This window comes from Sporisorium graminicola, chromosome SGRAM_8 (genome assembly GCF_005498985.1).
Source record: "Sporisorium graminicola strain CBS 10092 chromosome SGRAM_8, whole genome shotgun sequence".
NCBI lineage: Eukaryota > Fungi > Basidiomycota > Ustilaginomycetes > Ustilaginales > Ustilaginaceae > Sporisorium > Sporisorium graminicola.
Window position 1 is genome coordinate 236,385 of NC_043738.1, and position 18,312 is coordinate 254,696.

Here is an 18,312-nt window from a genome sequence, read left to right on the forward strand (position 1 = left end):
GAATCACATTCGCAAAAGGGCGAATTGTGGTTTCATTTCAGACGACGGCAAGCAAAAGGCGCAAGAGGGGGCTTCCACACGAGCACATACAAACGACGTGTTGTGCCAAGACAGACCATAAACTCGCTTTATCCGGTTCCTCGTCATACACTCTCTGTGTGCGGTACAGTCCTAGCATCGCGGCTCTACTTTTCTAAAGAATGTAAGTACAGATCACTGTAGAAGGCAGAGATTCAGAGCTGGAGAGCTGGAGAGCACAGTGGTGCAGCAGCATTCCGCTTTCGGAGCACAACCCGAACCTGTATAGACTAACGTCGTCTGAGCCTTGTCCCTACTCAGCATTCAAGTAGCTATCCAGTCACAACCACCATCAGCCAGGATGACGTCTCGTAGCTGAGAAGCACAACCACTCTCTTCGGCCACCAATCGTTCCAGCAACTCGACGGCCATGTCGAGCTTCAAGCCTTCTGCCATGCCGCAGGGCAACATCGGCATCGACACCGATCGCAGTCCAAGGAGGAAGCTGTCAACAGACCTCATGAGGATCAAAAACTTTCCTTCCTCTCTTTCGCTCCGCAAGACAGATCCCGACACGTCGCCGCGCTCCGACTCGCTCCAGTCCAACAGCACATTTTCTCGTTTCAAGGCGTTGGGATCACGAAACTCTTTGGGTACGGACCAACCCGATACTTCGAATGACTCTAAAGCCTCGAAAAGGACTTCGCGGCTGCTCGATGCGTTCAAGCCTTCCAAAAAACCATCACCCTCCTTCGAAGTGGTCCGCAAACCCCCAAATCGCAGCACCACCTCCTTCCACTCTTCGTCCCTTCAGCCCTCTCCGCATCTTGAGGTTCACAGGCCAGACAGCCATCTTCCATCGTCGCACGATGCACCTACGGATGCTCCTTCGGCAGCACCCAGGATATCCTTGTCCGTACCCACGTTCGATGTACCAGTCCAACAGCATCCTCACGTTGATACTGCCGTCGCACCACCTTGCCAGCCAACCCAGAATGCTCTCAGTGCTCGACCTCCGTATCCGCCGTCCACCACAAAGACCCGAAAATCCAGCGGCGCCATCACTGCAGCTAACAACCGCAGAACATCCGATCCCTACCTCAACTCGGGCTCTACTCCCAACTCAGCTGCGCAATCGCCCTCTGCCAGTCCCAACATGGAGCCAGCCAACGGAAGCTTCAGTCTGCATTCCTTCCGCAACGTTCGATCGGCTAGCGACGTGTCAGCACCCGACGACCTCAGCGCACGACGCCATTCGAGAGTGCAGAGCATGATCTCGGTCGACGAATACCTCACGCCAGGCGAAGAGCTGCCGGAGCCACATTTTCCTGACAATACCAGCAACGTCTCGCGACTAGCGGGTACCACGGTCGGCCCCGATCGAGCTCAATCTACCAGTCCCAGTCCGGTTCCATCGAGCGTACGACCAGCTAGCATCTCGGCTGCCAAATTCCGCCAAGCCTCGAGACAACGCAGCGAAAGCGTCACATTACCCACCCTGGACACCATCCAAGCCGCCCCCAGCTCAGGCTTGGTCAGGCCGCAGAGGTCCCGGACCCCCTCGCAAGACTTGGCCGCCATGGAGGCCGTGCTCGCACAGACCCACAAAACTACCCATCGCTCCTCTGATGCCAACGATCGACGCAAAAGCACGGATCTGGCCTTGCTGCCTGCAAACATCTTGGCAACCAGCACAGGCGAGGACTCGCAACGCTCCAAGCGTGGGTTCTTTATTGTTGTCGAGGGCCTCGATCGAGCAGGAAAGAGCACACAGGTGGAGAGGCTCGCCGAACATCTCCACGCCAAAGCCATCAAATTTCCGGAGCGAACCACCGCCATCGGTCAGATGATCAACTCGTATCTCGCCCAAAGTAGCGACCTCGACGATCAAGCCATCCATCTGCTTTTCTCTGCGAACCGCTGGGAATGCGTCGCTTCCATCAAAAGGACGCTCGACGCCGGCGAGAGCATTGTCTGCGATCGTTACGCGTTTTCAGGCATCGCCTACTCAGTCGCCAAGGGTCTTGCGTACGATTGGTGTCGCAATCCGGACGTGGGCCTGCCTCTGCCAGACCTCACCATGTTTCTCGACCTCGATGCAGAGACTGCCGCCGCTCGAGGCGGATACGGCGAGGAGAGGTACGAGAAGCTCGACTTTCAGGCCAAGGTGCGCGACGCGTTCACCCGAGTATCTCAGGACGTCAGGGCACATGGTGGCAGGTGGGTCACCATCGACGCAAGCAAGACGCTCGATCAGGTCACCGAGGATATACAGAAGGCGGTGCAGAGGGTCACATCATCGATCGATCGAGTCGGAGCCAGGCTCGGACAGCTTTTCGTCTCGGAGCGTCCGCCCAACTCGCGCGCCGGTTCCAGCAAGGAGCTCTTCCCTCCCGCCATGGTGCCTACTGCCAAACGCTCGTCCATGTCGTCCGAAACTTCAGATAGGAAGGGCAAGTCACTGGATCAGCCTCGGATTTCTGTCAACACCTCAACGACAAATGGGAACTTTCCTGCTTCCAGACAGTCCGGATCCCCCTTGACCTACACCGAACAGCTCGCGGCGGTGCGAACTGCAGCCGCCGGAACGTTATCGGGACTGTTCGGCGGGTCGAGTGCGACCGTGGATCAGCAGACGTCTCCCGCATCAGGCGAAAAGCAGCTGCCCGTAGCCGACGGCCCTTCACCGGTGAATGCGACGCGTGGACAAGGCTTTGACTCTGTGCGTCTGCTAGCCAAATACCCCGATGGGTCTGGAAGGAGACGTACTTTGATCGACCTGATTGGAGAGATCGAGAATCAGCCACAGCAAGGGGCATGGCCCGATCACCGTCGGACGGCCTCCGCAGCTGCAGAATCCACTTCGCCCACGCTGCAGTCGCCCGTGGACGGTTTTCCAAGCACGTTTGCGCAAGCCGGCCGCGTGCGACGTAGCACCGACCAAGGGCGCGTGTCTCAGCTGCCCACTATCGCGAGCAGCGGTGCGTCCCCTGCTACTGCACCTCGCAGTACCTCGCTAACGGTGCAATCTGGTGAAGGCAGCGGCGACAAGCCTGTGCCTCTGTCGCTGACCTTGCGAGCAGCTTCCTTCTCATCGACGGGAAACGCAGGCGGTGCAGAGAGCTCTCTGAACCCTCCTGCCGCGAATGTTCGGTCGTCGACACTGTCTCCAACTGCACGCACTGCATCTCCTGCGATCACCACGTCTTCACGCAGCTCTCTCGCCAGTCCGCCTCCACCGATCTCGTCATCGACACCTCCGATCGCGCGACCTGCCAGCGCGAGTCCCGCAGACTATGCCACCTATGCTGCCGGCGCGAACGCAGACGCGAACCCACTCAACTCACAGCACCTGTCGGTGCTCAACGTGCAGCAGAATCAGGCTGAGATGCAGGAGCAGTACATGCGCACTTACATGGCAATGATGGCGAATCCGATGCTGGCGCAGCAGGCGCATTACCAGATGATGCTGCAGAGGCATCAGCAGCAGTACTATGGTCGTGCGGCGAGTGCCATGGGATTTGCTGGAGGGAGTCATATGGGCGCGGGTGCGAATGGGAATGGCGTGCAGCCGGTGTCGACGCAGGGTGCGGGAGGACCACCGTTGGCGGCGTTCATGCAGCCGGCACAGGCGATGGCGATGCAGTCGACGGATGCGATTGCGGGTAGTGGTGAGAGGGGGAGGGTGAAGTCGTTGCACAAGCGGACACAGTCTTCTGGGTCGCTTTATGATAACGGTGCGGCGAATGGGGCGAATGCCGCATCATCGACGTCGCAACCTATGCTATCGATGATGATGGCTCCCCCACCATCCTCCAGCGGCACCAATGCTGCTGCGCCAGCCGCGTCCTCGCCCACGTTTGGCCCACAGGCGTTTTATGGCTCGGCTCATCCGCAAGCGTTGTACCCCCAGCCGACCGTGTTTTACCCGAACGGTGCACACGGTTTCCCGCCTATGATGGGCGGTGGTAGTAGTATCGGATGGGGCCAGCAACCTGCAGTAGGAGGACACGGTGGGAGGCCGGGATATGTTCCTAGCAGGTCCGAGTTAGGCGGCGTGTCTTCCGCGTTGAGGTCGCAGAGAAGCAGTGAAAAGGGGTTGAGGCAACAGCAGCACTAAGCTTTACCAACAAGCTACTCGATACCCATCACCAACAGGTTCGATGTGGGATATACCCCGAAGAGGGCACGTTGAAGTTCAATGCCATTTCATTGGGAATGTGCACGATATGGTGTGCTTGTGTGTATGGTTGAGTGCGAGACAGCATTATCTGGGTCGGGGACTTTGAGAAGAAAAGGATGCTCGGATGCCGAGCTTCCATTGATTTTACCGTGGCACCGGCGAATTTTGTGCGTGTGGGGAGCTAAAATTGTGGTGACGTCTTTGTGAGCGTGGGTGTGGTGGGTGCGTGCGTCATTCTCAGCCTCGGCTTCGTTATCAATCTCTCTGATCTACACGTTCTTCCTGCTCACCACGTCCTTCTTCTTTGCTCCTCACACTTTTCGTGACCTAACCCTCACTCTCGCCTCTATAGAGTTAGAAAATAGAAGAGCAGCGCAATGTCGGCATTTACGAGGTTTATCGCCGCGACGTCGTCGACGCTGCCACGGCAGTGTCTCACGGGCGGTGTCTTGTTTGCGACGGGCGATACCATTGCGCAGCAGCTCGTCGAGAAGCGGCGCTCCAAGCACGATGTGCCCCGTACGCTCCGACTTGCGCTGTACGGCGGCTGCGTCTTCTCCCCGCTCGCCTCGCTGTGGTTCGGCAAAGTGCTGGAGCGCGTCCAGTTCAGCTCCAAAGCCGCCAACATCGCCACCAAAGTCGCGCTCGACCAGGGCATCGCATCCCCCGCCTTCGTCGCCATGTTCTTCGGGGTTACCACGCTCATGAATGGCTCAGGCCCCGAAGCAGCCAAGCAGAAGGTGAAGGACAACTGGTGGGAGACGCTCAAGACCGCATGGGGACTGTGGATCCCCGTGCAGGCGCTCAACATGGCCGTCGTCCCGCCGAATCAGAGACTGCTCTTCGTCAACGTGGTTAGCATCTTTTGGAATACGTTCTTATCGATCAAAGGAGCTGGTGGCAAGGAAGGGACGGTGGAAAGCAAAGTAGGCAAGGCGGTCGAATTGGTTGAGGCGAAGGTGGACAAGTTGCACTAGAGAGAGCCGCCACGAATGGACTTCCCCAACAAGAAGAAGGACGATTGCGCACACAAGATCGCATTCGACGGCGCAGACCTTTGCACGCGTATCCACGCAACGCCTCCTTCCCCTCACCTCAACAGCGACTCATACCCTCGCACAGACGCACTTCACACACACAGAGCGAAGCAATTCACCGTCAAAGGCATTCATTCCCATTGCCCAAAGATCATTCGACCCTTGCAACCGGCAATACCCCACTGGCTGCTTTCGACCGTACCACTCGCTGTCCAGTGATGGGCAGCTTGGGACTTCGCACTTCGAGAGAGATGAAGCACTCACAATGTTTGCACAGTGAACGAGCCAAGCTCGTTCGCAGAGGCGACAGCCAGGTCGGACGGCTTGCGTGTCGAAATCCGTTCGATGCGGGAAGCGAAAAGAAGAAGGGAAAATGAGCAACGCATAAAGCAGCAGCATTGGTATTGTTACAGTGTGTTGATGTTCAAGGTCGAATGAGTTGTACGTCGGTTTCTGAGCGGAGCACTCAACTGGTGAATTGGCAGCTGGCTTGTGACTTTGAGTCATTGTAGACTTGTTCTTGCAGTCTCGAGTGATCTTCGTGCTAACGCTGCGGTATGTTCGAAGCCTTTGAGCGGAATTTATACGGTGATTCCTTCAGCTGCTGCAAGCGAGTCGACAACGACGAGGCGCCACAGCTTGTCGACAAACGCCTCTGCTTCTTCCGCCAGAACCTGTTTACAGAACAAAAGACGTCAGTATGTGTTCCAGTCTTAACATAACAATTGAGGACAAGGGAGTCAAACCTACCGGCTCAACCTGCTCCACCAGCGCTTGCGCACTCGACCGATTCTGTAACGCTTCGATGATCACAGTCACAAGCTCCTCCACCTTCTCGCCCAGACTCTCCTCGATCTCGGCATCCGCCCAAGGCCTGTACTTGTTCTGAATCAGCCTCTCATCCACCCACTCCCACTTGGGCACCTGTGCAAACAAGCCCGCGGTCTCCTTGGGCAGCGTCTCTGCCAGCTGCGTCAACTTGACCGCCCTCTCTTCTTCCGACAGATCGTTCCCAAGCTTGATGTGTTTGAGTCGGCCGGTACGTTTGCTGTGTTCGTCTTCCTCGGCCTCACCAAGCACAGCACCAGCAGTATGTGGCACACCAGCGCCATTCGTCGCATTGGCAGCGACACCACTACTATTACCAGTAGCAGCGTCTGCATTGTCCGCTTTTGCCCCGCTGCCTGCAAAGTTGAGCTTGATCGGCGCAAGCGCTCCTCCCTCCTGCACCAGCACGCCTGCCGCGCGCTGCTGTTCGGTAAGTTTGGCCATCTCTGCAGCTTGCAACTCCAAGAACTTGTCCGCCTCTTGCTGGGCGCGTTCCTTTTCTTCGGCTTCGGCTGCACGATCACGGTCATCCGCCTCCTCCTCTCTGCGCCTTGCAGATGCACGGAACTGACGCCAGCGATGTCGATCAGTATAGAAGAGCTCCTTGCGCGTAGCACTGTCGTCGTCCCAGTCCTCGTATCTGCGCAGCAGTGTGACCTTCTCGCGTTCCCATTTCTCAGTTTCGGCTTGTTGCCTGTCCTGCTCCTTTTCCCAATGCGCAAGACGTTGACGTTCGCGTGCAAGGTATGCTCGCTCTGCATCGGCTGCCGCAGCTTGCGCCGCAGCCTTTTTGCGTTCTTGACGCTGCTGTTCCTCAATCTCGTCGGCATCCTCTGGTTCGCGTGCAGAATCGGTCTTGGAATCGTAAGAGCTGGCTGCGTGAAAGTCGAGCGGTCTGCGGTAACTTTGCGGGTCGTCGAGCGATCGGCCGTTGCGTAATGAAGAGGAAGACGAGGATGCTGGTGTTGCTGCTGCGGCTGCGGCCTGGGCTTGCAAGTTTTCTCTCCTCGCGCGTTCGACCGCCCTTTGCCTCTCGTATTCCGCTTCTCTCCTTCTTGTCTCGGCATCTCTTGCAGCAGCAGCCTGACGAAATTGCTCGATCTCCGAAAGTACGGTAGCACGCTGGTCTTCTGGCAGCTCCTCGGGCGGCAGATCCTTCAAGTGGTCGGGGACGACGTAGCCAGGCTTGGACGGGTCGGTCTCGACTTTTGCGTTGGGATCCGACATCTGACGCACGATGTCCTTAACTGCAGACAGCGCCCGGCTTTCCCTCGCCTTGTCTTCGGAAGAAGCGACACGATTCTGCTGGTACTTTTCCAGAAAGCGCTTCGTGCGTTCGTCGGCTTTGACGAGTAACTTTTTGGGTGGAGCCGATGCTTCTGATCCCATGGAAGGCAACTCTCGTCCTTGAAGAACCTCGATGGCGCGCAACACCGAGTCAGGGTCGGCGTACTCGGCGAACCCGAATGATTTGGATGCACGTTTGAGCGAGCGCAAATTACCACACGCCTCGAGGAGCTGAGTGAGCCAGCTGTCGGGAATGCCAGGGGAAATGCTGCCGACAAAGAGCGTAGTCGCGACTTCGGGTCCCGACAAAGAAGCAGAGGACGGAGCCTGCTCGGGATGGGGGCTGCGTGTGTCGGCAAAGGACGGTGTACTGCGCACATTTGGACTACCGTAACCAGAGTGAGGAGAGGCAGAAGAGTGGTTGTAGCTTGGCGCGTTGGAGCTGCCAATGCCACCGCGCGGTCTTGGTGGTAAAGGGGCCATATTGGGGTTGTGCGAGCCCTGCCAATTGGAGGAGCCGTAGCCTCTGCGCGACATCCTGGCGTCTTGATGTCGTCCTTGTCTTCTATTGATGAAGAGATGGAGCGGCGATGATCGGTAGATGTGGGAAGAGGGAAGGAAGAAAGTCCCAGTAGGCAGCGGTATTGGGGAAAAAAGTTGCAGCAAGTCAGTCGGCTATTCTTATTCCGCACAAAGTGCACTGAGCGGCCGAACAAGCTAGATCGTAGCCGATCTGCTCTGATCTAATTGTTGTGGATTTACGATTTCAAGTCTTCCAACTTTGCTTTGCGGCGGTCTGTGTTGATTCGAGCAAGGGTGACAGCGTGGAAGGCTGGGGACGGCCAGAGGCAAATTGCCCGCCTCGAAAACAGGCGAGTCAAAATTAGCTCTGGATTTTCCAGCCTGGTCTGCGCTGTGCTGCCTGATCTTCCTGAGACAGAAGCAGAGATAGAAAGGATGGCTCGACCGGGCAGGCAGGCAGACAGCGAGCCAGCCTGTCAAATCACAGGCTACGCTCTACTCACTGCAGATTCTGTCAATGCTTAGCCCCCGCTCATGGCTTTGAATTCAACATGTGTACTCAAGCTGAGCATTCCGTGTGTGAGTTTGTGTGTGTCGTGTTCGAATCGAGTCGACCATTGCACCTCCGCTTTCTTCTCATCTCGCCTTCCTTCTCTCCTCCCCTTTCCCAACAACACTCTGATCATCGATCCTCGCCTCTGTGCATCTCTGCTCCTTCACGCTCAACGAGAGCAGGTGCTTCTTGGCTCAGAGTTGTCGATCTCATCGCTATCGCCGTTTCCGTCCAGATCACCATCTCTGAAAACACGTAACGACATCAAACCCTCGATCAAGCCTTGCCCATCGTCCACTCGTCGCATCCAAGCTCGTTCCAGATCACGGTTTCTAAGCACAGCATGGCGCAACCACCTCCTCAGCTGCCTCCCGGTTGGGTCACCCAGTGGGATCAGAATGCCGGTCGTCAGGTCTTTGTAGAGACTTCCACCGGCCGAACCAGCTGGCAGCCACCCACCGCTGGCGGCCCTGGTGGTGCGCCTCCCCCTCAGCATCAGCAGCAACAACAACAACAACAACAACAACAACAACAACAACAACAACAACAGCGTCCTACCCACCCTCAGGGACAGGCTCGAATGTCCATGCCTCAGATCCAGCCCCCGCCTGGCATGCGTGGTCCCTCGTTGAGTCCCATTCCTTCTCACGGTCCCGGTGCTCCCTTGAGCCCTCCTGCCGCTGGCTCTCCTGCGCCCGCGTCCATCGGTCCCGGTGCTAGCCGAAGACGCGCCTACCCAACCGCTCATCTCGCTGCCAACAGCATCAGCTATGCCGGCGGATATGACGCCAGTGCCCCGGGAGGTGCCGGCTACGCTGGCGCACAAGATGTTCAGCCTCAGCTCTTCACCCCTGGCGCTCCTGACCAGGCCGCTTCTCCTTACGGTGCCGTTCCCCAGCCCGCTCCAGGTGCACCCGGCATGGCTCCTACGCCCGGTGCCCCGGTGGCTGCCCCCGGCTACCCAGGCAGCGGTGTTCAGGGCATCACCAACCAGTTCCAAGGCATGGGAATGGGCGGCGCCGGTGCAGCGCAAAAATTCAGCACGCTTCAGACCGTCAACATCAGCGGTGTACAGCCGAACGTAAACGACCTCGAACGTCCCCCTCCCGAGATCCGTCTACCACCCAATGCCTGCGCGTCCACTAACCCCAAAGCCAACGCCGATCCATCCTACCAGCGATGCACGCTCAATGCCGTTCCCACCACCTCTTCGCTCCTCCAGAAATCCAAGATCCCGCTGGGTCTCATCCTCTCGCCATACCGCTCCGTTCGCGAGGCTGACGGCGACGAGCCTGTCCCCGTCGTAACCGACACAGTGATTGCGCGATGCCGCAGGTGCCGAACCTACATCAACCCTTATGTCACCTTTATCGAGAACGGCAACCGCTGGAAGTGCTGCATGTGCAACATCAGCAACGAGGTGCCCCAGCTTTTCGACTGGAATTCCGAAACCAACCAGCCCGCAGACCGATGGCAGCGCCCAGAACTCAACCACAGCGTTGTCGAGTTTATCGCTCCTCGCGAGTACATGGTTCGTCCGCCGCAGCCTCCCGTCTACACCTTCCTCATCGACGTCAGTTACCAGGCCATCAACAGCGGCATGGTGGCTACCGCCGCCCGCACTATCCTCGAGACGCTCGACCGTCTGCCCAACTCGGACAACCGCACCAAAATCTGCATCATCGGTGTCGACACCAGCCTCCACTTTTTCAGCATCACGCCCGAGAGCACCGAGCCCGAGATGCTCGTTGTCAGCGACTTGGATGACGTCTTCCTCCCTAAGCCCAACGACTTGCTCGTCAACCTCACCGAGTGCCGGGCTGGTGTCGAGGCGCTGTTGCAGAGGCTAGGCGATATGTACAAGGACTCGCTCGTAACTGGATCTGCGCTCGGTGCCGCACTGCAAGCTGCCTACAAGCTCATCTCGCCCATCGGCGGTAAGATCATGGTGCTCACTGCCTCACTTCCCAGCGTGGGTCCGGGCGCTCTCAAGAACCGCGAGGATCCCAAGCTGCTCGGCACTGCCAAGGAGAGCACGTTGCTCGGTGCTGCCTCGTCGTTCTACAAGACGTTCCCCATCGACTGCTCCCGATCGCAAGTGTCGGTTGACATGTTCCTGTTTGCCCCCTCGTATACCGACGTCGCCACGCTCTCATGCCTTCCACGCTACACGGGTGGTCAGACTTTCTTCTACCCGGCCTTCCATGCTGGTAGATCCGAGGACGCAGTCAAGTTCTCTCACGAGTTCTCCGAGGTGCTTGCCAGTCCCATCAGCTACGAGGCTGTGCTGCGTCTACGTGCCACCAAGGGTATTCGCGCCACAGCGTTCCACGGCAACTTTTTTGTACGATCGACCGACTTGCTTGCTCTGCCCGCGGTGCCGCTCGACCAGAGCTACGCGATCGAGTGTGAGATCGAAGAGACGATCAACGCGCCATTCGTCGTGTTCCAGTCGGTAGTGCTGCACAGTACGAGCTCGGGAGAACGTCGTATCCGTGTGGCCAACTTGGCTCTGCCCACCACGAGCTCCATGTCCGAAGTATACGCGAACGCCGACCAGATCGCCATTGCGACGCTCTTGGCCAACAAGGCGGTGGAGCGCTCCATCCACTCTCGTCTCGAGGATGCGCGCGATGCGCTGTTCAACAAGCTGGTCGACGTGTTTTCGACGTACAAGTCGACCATGACTTCGGCCGGATCCGGTGCCAGCCCGCAGCTCGCGATCGCGCAGAACATGGCTCAGCTGCCGCTGCTGGTGCTTGCGCTGCTCAAGCACGTGGGTATCCGACAGTCGTCGTCGATCCCCTCGGATCTGCGCGCGTACGCACAAGCGCTGCTGACGACGCTGCCGGCTCAGCAGCTGATCCCTTACCTGCACCCGAGCTTCTACTGCCTGCACAACATGTCGCCCGAAGCGGGCACGACGGTGGCCGAAAAGGGCTTTGTGATGCCTGCCAAGCTCAACCTCACCTCGGAGCGATTCGAGCGACACGGCCTTTACCTCATTGAGGATGGGCAAAACATCTTCCTGTGGGTGGGCCGCGAGGCAGTGCCGCAGCTGTGCCTGGACGTGTTTGACGTGGCCAACTACGGCACGCTTCGGGGCGGCAAGACGACGTTGCCCAAGCTGGACAACAGCATGAACCAGCGGGTGAACGCGATCGTGCAGAGAATCAGGGAGAGCCGACGTGGGCCCTACCGCGCGCATCTGTACGTGGTTAAGGAGGATGGAGAGCCGAGCTTGAGGCTGTGGGCTTTGAGCCTGTTGATCGAGGACAGGTTCGAGCAGACACCCAGCTACATGCAGTTCATCGGACAGCTCAGGGACAAGGTGAACGGTGGATCGTGAAGAGGGGTTGGCTGCCAGCACAGGCGATTCCTCCGTTACTCAGGTGGCTTCTCCTCACCACCCTGTCCGTGTTAAATACCAGTATTGACTTCTTGCCTTGCTGTCTTGTGCTAGTAAGATTTTCCTCCGCGGTTTGAGTCACATGATGGAAAAGATGGGAAAGCAGAGGTAATGGCCAAGGACGATGTGAGTAGATTCCTTTTGCTCGTGTTGAAGGAGAGGGCAGTCGCGTGAGCTGTGTGGATTTTCAGCAGTGAATTCCCCGAGTCGGAGGAGGCGCGCCGACACGAACGCTCAAAAAAGGGAACGCGCCGATCCTCTTTTTGTTGGTTCGAGACCAACACCTGGTTAGAAATCTCGCGACTGTGTTCGTTTCGCGAACAAGTCAGCGACACGAACTGGGTCTCGACCACTTTAGCGCAGACTGGTAAGTTTGCAAGCATCAAGCGAAGGAGATCTGTGGGCCCTATTGGGAGACGGGTAGCAATGTTAGAGGGGACACAGAGCGTGCCGGATCTTTGTGTGTGTCTCTGTCTGTGTTGTTCTCTCAGCGATGCGGGAAATTCCAAAGGTCAACTCGGCGAGAGAGCAAGAGCGGAAGGAGACGCCGAGGAAATTGCTGGCTCGAAGTGCGCAGCGAGAGAAAAGACAAGGCGCGCGTCTGAGGCCTTTTTTTTTTGTTCAAAGCCGTGCGCATCCTTTTCTCCTTTCCACCTCCGCACTCCTCCGCAACATCATACATCCCCACCATCACCACCACCACCAACATCAACAACACCTCGGTCATAAGTAGCGCGATAAAGTTGTGGGAGTTCAACGCTGCATCGAAACAACATCGCTCTCGTACGTCAAGCAACAAGAGAGCGCAACCAAATACCGCTTCGCCCGCATAGCCTCAACGAGGGCTGCTTCTGTCTACTACTAGACAGCCTCTCGAGCTGAGACACAGACTACGAAACGCAGGTACCAACTAAGGCCTGAAGAGAAGTTTTCACACGAGCGCAACCATGTCCAAGGAAGAGGCGGCCAAGGAGCCTACTTACGACGACTATGTCGAGCGGTAAGTTGACGCCGGTAGAAATGGCTCGACGACGCGATTGCGTTGGCGAGCTGCAAACTACAGAGTCGAAACCGTAGCACGCTGAACTACGAGCATCATTCTAATGACAACTTTCTATGACGCTTGTTCAACAAACAACAGTATTCACTACAGCGACAAGTACAACGACGACGAGTGGGAGTACAGGTACGTTCACCTCCATTGATCCCCCTTAGCTCCTCGCTGCTCCCTCGATCAACTCGAGCCTCTTAGTGACCCGACCATCTTCTCATTCTGCTTCCTTTGCAACGTCGACAATTTGCCCACAACCACAGACACGTCATCCTGCCCAAACCAATGCTCAAACTGCTCCCCGAATCCTTCTTCGACCCATCCGAACCCGGCGTCTTGCGAATTTTGACCGTCAAGGAGTGGCGAGATATCGGCATTACACAGAGCATGGGCTGGGAACACTACGAGGTGCATGCGCCCGAACCGCACATTTTGCTTTTCCGCCGAGAGAAGGACTTTTTGGAGAAGGTAAGTATTTCTTTGCGCGGTTCAACAGGGGCAAGTAGAAGAAGAAGAAGAAGCAGTAGCAGCAGCAGCTAGGTTTGCAAGGATGAACGAGAAAGTTGCGGTGCGTAGAGAGATAGCGGAGAAAGGTGTGCTGGAGGAAGGGCGATTCAAGGATGGAACACGGGTGGTCGTGCCAAAGGGCATGGTGGGAGGAAGCCTTGATACTTCCCGCGCTAGAGACGACATTCGCTAGGCCTAAGACGTCACAAGCCTCCATCAGCGCCAATCTCTACTCTCTATCCGCAACCTCAGCTGCAACAAGCGGGCATTCTATTTGCCGCATCATCTGCTCAAGGGAGCGCCTTCCAAGAGGGCGGGCGGGGGGCGCATCGACGCATCGACGCAGCGTCTGCCTTGGAGATCCAAACCGCATCGCTCGCTGCTGCACAACCAACACAGGACGGTCTCACTGACACCTACCACCTCCCTTCCTCTCCCTTCCACGTCTGCTTCGCTCACCTCGAAACAGTACCAGGCACAAGCGCAAGCGCAAGCAGCAGTACAACAGGCGAATGGTAAAAAGTGACGGCAGGCTCCGGACCGTTTCCGTTTCCGTTTCCGTTTCCGCTTGCGCTTGTGCGCTCGGCTATTTCAAGCCCCCATTTTGTTTGTCGATCGTGTAAATCTACGTGCACCTTGTGTTTGAACAAGATCGGAACGGATTGGCTGGTGGCGTGTGCGGACGGCGAGTGTGCTTTCGAATGAGAGGGAGCGGGAGAGGGAGAGTGAGGGTGTGGGTGCAGGTGTGGGTGTGGGTGTGGGTGTGGGTGTGGGTCGGAGGGATGAGTGCGGAGGCGTGAGCGAGCAAGTGGGTGCGTGGGACACACGGTCCTGCTCCAAAGGCTCCCCTGCGCCCCACGGCTGCTCGCCATAGGCTAAGGTATCAGCTCACCGACTTACCGGCACACTACTGCCCACTGAGGTACGGCTCACTATGCTACCAGCCACTTCCAATGACCTAAGTTAACTTACTGCAAACATCTCAGGAAACCGGTTGCTGCGATTCACTAAGCTTCACCGCTGCGCACATTTCACCTCGTCCAACGGCCCGTCACCACCTTGTGCGCTACCTTAACGGCACACCTTGTACAGCATGTGCCTACCAACTAACTTTAACGTTAGACCATTGCATCGAAAAGTACAGTACCTAAAAATACAGCCCATCTAGCTTGACGTCGACTTAATCTTCCACGCCGCCAAACGTATGTGTAGACTCGGCGAGCGAGGGCGAGTAGTCGTACTCGCTGTGCGCCGAGAAATCGTACGAGACCATTGAGTTCGCCAGAGAAGGCGTGTTGGACAGCCTGCGGTCCAGGCCCGCCACGCCCGCCATGCCCTCGCCCATGGCTATCGCACCGGCGTTCGTGATGGCGAAAACCCCGTTGTGCACGCCGCCGAACGAAGGCGACGGAGACGGGTAGCCGTTTGCTGCTCGGAATGCGCGTGCTGAGGGCGAAGCCCAGTTGGCAAACGACATCGAGGGCGATGTTGACGGTGTGTTCGATGCCGAATGCGTTGGTCGTGCGGATGGTGGAGCGGGCTGCGCCGGAAGCGGTGTGGCTGTCGCATTGGACAACGGTGCAGGCGCACTCTCTCCGCTGCCAGCCGCCGAGGACGACGCGGTCGAGGCATCCCTCCTCCGCTGCCCACGATCCGTGTCGTACCCATCTGCATTCCCATCCCCACCGTCATGCCCTGCAGATCCCCCCGACGCCGCCGCTGTAGGTACAACACCGCCAGTAGCACCATTTCTCGTAGACGGCCTGGGAGGAACAGGCAGTGAGCCCACACCATTCGACGAATACGTCGAATCGGTCGACACATCCCCCGTCCTGAGACCGATCCGGCTTCTCCTGTCCCGAACCTTGAGCGTGGTATCATTGCTGGCTTCCTCATTCATCGGCGGCAGCAGCGGCATCCTGGCAATGTTGCCATTCGCATAGACTGTAGCACCCCCGTTCGCCTCCCCGCCGCCCTTTCCACCTGCCGCAGCATCCGTAGACGCCTCTCCACCAGGAGCAGCAGCAGCGCTGTCCGCCGATGACGCCCTCTTGTTGATCAATGAGCTGGACCGCGCTTTCGGCAACGCGCCCTGTGCAGCACCAATACCAAGACCGTTCACGAGCGCGCCTGCACGGCGCGAAGGCGACCCGGACCGCTCGAGCTCGGCATGGTGGGCGCCGGCGCCAACCCCGATGTGAATGGCTGCAGCAAGCTTGTGGGCGTGCGGCTCGGGGCCTGGCGATGTATGGCTCGTCTCGCCCGTCGAGACAGAACGGGCCGAAATGGTCGAAGGCGTTGCCCAGCCCGAACCTGACCCGGAGCCGTTTCGTGTCAGCTGACTAGCTTCGGCGAAGTCGCGCGCGACGACCCCGGCTTGGTCAGACGAGGACGAGGAGGACTCGTCCAAGCGCATTGACTGGACTCGCGCAGCGACCCTGTCGGCGGATCGCACACCGGTGGAGTGCCTGTAGTCGACGTGCAATGGCTCGTCGTACACGTTGCTGGAAGGTTCCGAGGGCCGCAACCAGTTCTTGAGGTTGCGTCGAGAAGACTTGGGACGCGCTGTTGAGCCGGATCCGTGAGCTTCGGCGGCTAGCGATATAGATTCAGGCCTAGTCGGATCCAGGAACAGCCTGCCTTTGAGCTTTGTCGCCGTCGGTGCAGCGCCGTGACGAGGAGCGGTAGCGATGCCGCGGCCGGGGACAGCGTCTCCATACACGACCTTGATGTTGCGGGAGATCTCGTCGCAAGCTGCCGAGTCGTCTGCCTCGTGTTCAACATAGAAGCGCTCTCGACCCGACAGCTCGTGTTCGATGCGGCAGAGCCACTTTTCGGCAAAATCACGGTGGCCTTTATAATCCCAAACGCCATCCAGCATGGCCCTGACAATGCCGTCATGATCAATGACAAAGGTACATCTTCCATCGATCAAGCCGAGCAACCCCCTGCCCACCCCCCATGCATCCATGATCTGACGATCAGAGTCGTGCAGGATCCGGAAGCCCAAATGATGCTCATCGACGAACCTCTTGGAGCGAGTAGGCGGGTCCTGAGAAATGCCAATAACGACCGCGTTGAGATCGTTAAAGATCGGCGAAGTGCCGACGGCGTCGCGGAACGAACAGCTCTCCTTTGTGCAGTGGGGCGAACCGGCGAGCGGGAAAAAGTAGAGCACGATGGGCCGACCAAGCTGGATGGTAGCGTGGAGCGAGACGTCGCGGCCGAGGTGATCTTTGGCGTAGATTTCGGGTGCCAGGTGACCGATGAGCGGAGAAGCTCTTTCTTTGGCGGGGATCTTGAGGGCTACACCAGCGGCTGTGATGATGCTCCTTTCGCCCGCGATGGGGAAGGCGGGCACGCGTGGAAGGTATGGCATGATGGCGGCGGCGGATGCCTAAGAACAAGGCACCTGAGCGCGTCTGTAAGACGGGAACCCGAGCAGAGGAGGGCGAGATGAATCTAGAGCATGAGAACAACGCTTGTCGTCACCAGAGACTGTTGTGCACCGATTGATGTAAGGCCTTTTGTTTCCAGTGACTTTGTGGGGGCTTGTGTTCGATATCAATAGCTGGATGCGTGCTGATGTGTGCAATTAACGAAGCAATGGTGGTCGGCAGAGATCTGATCGATTCGTGGGTGTCCGTGGAGAGAATTAGATGGAGCGATGGTTTGGACAGAGAGGCGAGGACCAAGAAGAGCAGGAGAGGAGTGAAGATGCACGGGGACAAGCAGGAAGGTCAGGAGGTGGTGGAAGATGATCCAGAAGTCTCGGTACGGCAAGTCGGTGCCAAGCAGACCAGACCAAAAGGTGTGGATTTTTGAGATGTGTGGAGTGGCGCCCGGTTGGGATCAGCGGAGAGGTTGGATGAGAGAGCATCCAACGCTCGCTCGGATACTGTACAGGCGGTGCACCAGACTGGGGAGAGAAAGAGAGAGAGAAAGAGAGAGGCAAAATTAGCTCTGGAAAGCTGGGGAAACTCTGCTCGATTTTTTCCAAATTTGTTTTTCTCGCTCTCGCTCTGTCTCTCTCTCTCTCCACGGCAAACCATCTTATCACCGCGACCCATATATGCACACTCCGACACCAGTTGCAAGCAACGACGACAGTCTAGATTTCGATGGCTCGATCCACTGCTGCGCTCTTCGTCACGATTCCAAGCTTTCTTGGGAAGAATGGACAGGGGCCGAGGAACAGTACAGTACGGTACTGTAGGTGCCCGGGTAAACAATGCTTTGAGGTTTCCTGTCGCCGACGGCTTTGGCTTTTGTTTTTCGGACAAACTTGTTCTGCCGGTGAGTTCGGTCAAGTTTGGTCCTGTCGCCGTCGTCAAACTTTATGCTGCTTCATAAGGCCTCTCTCTCCCCGCCGGAAACACGAGCTCTATGACTATCCTGCGCTCGAGTTTGCTGAATCGCTTTGGGAGGGGCTCGCACCCGTCTCTCGTCCATCCGATGTGCAGCGTTGTGCAGCGTCGTGCAGCGTTGTGCGGAACGGAGCTGTAACCCTTTACGGAGCTAGAGCTGAAAGACTAAAGAAAATGACGTGAGCTTCGTTCGGCTAGCACTGTTGATCCAACCGCTTAGCACCTCTAAATTCAGTTATTACTTGGCTCTGCGCTGTGCAGTGGGACCTTACCACATGGTTCGGCCTTTCGGCGTTCGAAGTGTGAGCGTCAGACCCTTTTCTCGTGCCCCGTCTCTGTCTTTGTCGCCTGACCAAATTTGCGGATCTTCGTTTGATCGTCTGGACAGCATCGGCTGTGGATCCGCAGCCGATGCGGCGCAGATCCTCCCCGATGCAACGCGCCACAAACAAATAGAGCAGCGTCGAGCCGCGGTTCGAGAGGATCGCCATTGTGCTTTCCGTGCCACTCACAGCACGTCAGAGTGATCTTTCAATCGTGCAGCAATGGA

The 18,312-nt window shown here is 57.6% G+C and overlaps 6 protein-coding genes across 6 annotated transcripts; 4 read left to right on the plus strand and 2 right to left on the minus strand.

Annotated features, from left to right (window-relative positions):
- Positions 1-448: 448 nt before the first annotated feature.
- Positions 449-4,138, plus strand: EX895_005866 (uncharacterized protein; the record flags this gene model as incomplete). The annotated part of the gene is made up of 1 exon (XM_029886458.1): positions 449-4,138. The coding sequence occupies one exon, from the start codon at positions 449-451 to the stop codon at positions 4,136-4,138; it is 3,690 nt and encodes a 1,229-aa protein (XP_029736771.1).
- A 440-nt stretch (positions 4,139-4,578) lies between these two features.
- EX895_005867 (uncharacterized protein) lies at positions 4,579-5,178 on the plus strand (the record flags this gene model as incomplete). The annotated part of the gene is made up of 1 exon (XM_029886459.1): positions 4,579-5,178. One exon carries the CDS (start codon positions 4,579-4,581, stop codon positions 5,176-5,178), a length of 600 nt encoding a protein of 199 aa, XP_029736772.1.
- A 641-nt stretch (positions 5,179-5,819) lies between these two features.
- EX895_005868 (uncharacterized protein) lies at positions 5,820-7,890 on the minus strand (the record flags this gene model as incomplete). The annotated part of the gene is made up of 2 exons (XM_029886460.1): positions 5,820-5,912; positions 5,989-7,890. 2 exons carry the CDS (start codon positions 7,888-7,890, stop codon positions 5,820-5,822), a joined length of 1,995 nt encoding a protein of 664 aa, XP_029736773.1.
- An 881-nt stretch (positions 7,891-8,771) lies between these two features.
- Positions 8,772-11,777, plus strand: EX895_005869 (uncharacterized protein; the record flags this gene model as incomplete). The annotated part of the gene is made up of 1 exon (XM_029886461.1): positions 8,772-11,777. The coding sequence occupies one exon, from the start codon at positions 8,772-8,774 to the stop codon at positions 11,775-11,777; it is 3,006 nt and encodes a 1,001-aa protein (XP_029736774.1).
- Positions 11,778-12,784: 1,007 nt separating this feature from the next.
- EX895_005870 (uncharacterized protein) lies at positions 12,785-13,921 on the plus strand (the record flags this gene model as incomplete). The annotated part of the gene is made up of 4 exons (XM_029886462.1): positions 12,785-12,837; positions 12,979-13,023; positions 13,152-13,356; positions 13,865-13,921. 4 exons carry the CDS (start codon positions 12,785-12,787, stop codon positions 13,919-13,921), a joined length of 360 nt encoding a protein of 119 aa, XP_029736775.1.
- Positions 13,922-14,575: 654 nt separating this feature from the next.
- On the minus strand, positions 14,576-16,774 carry EX895_005871 (uncharacterized protein; the record flags this gene model as incomplete). The annotated part of the gene is made up of 1 exon (XM_029886463.1): positions 14,576-16,774. The coding sequence occupies one exon, from the start codon at positions 16,772-16,774 to the stop codon at positions 14,576-14,578; it is 2,199 nt and encodes a 732-aa protein (XP_029736776.1).
- Between the last annotated feature and the right edge of the window lie 1,538 nt (positions 16,775-18,312).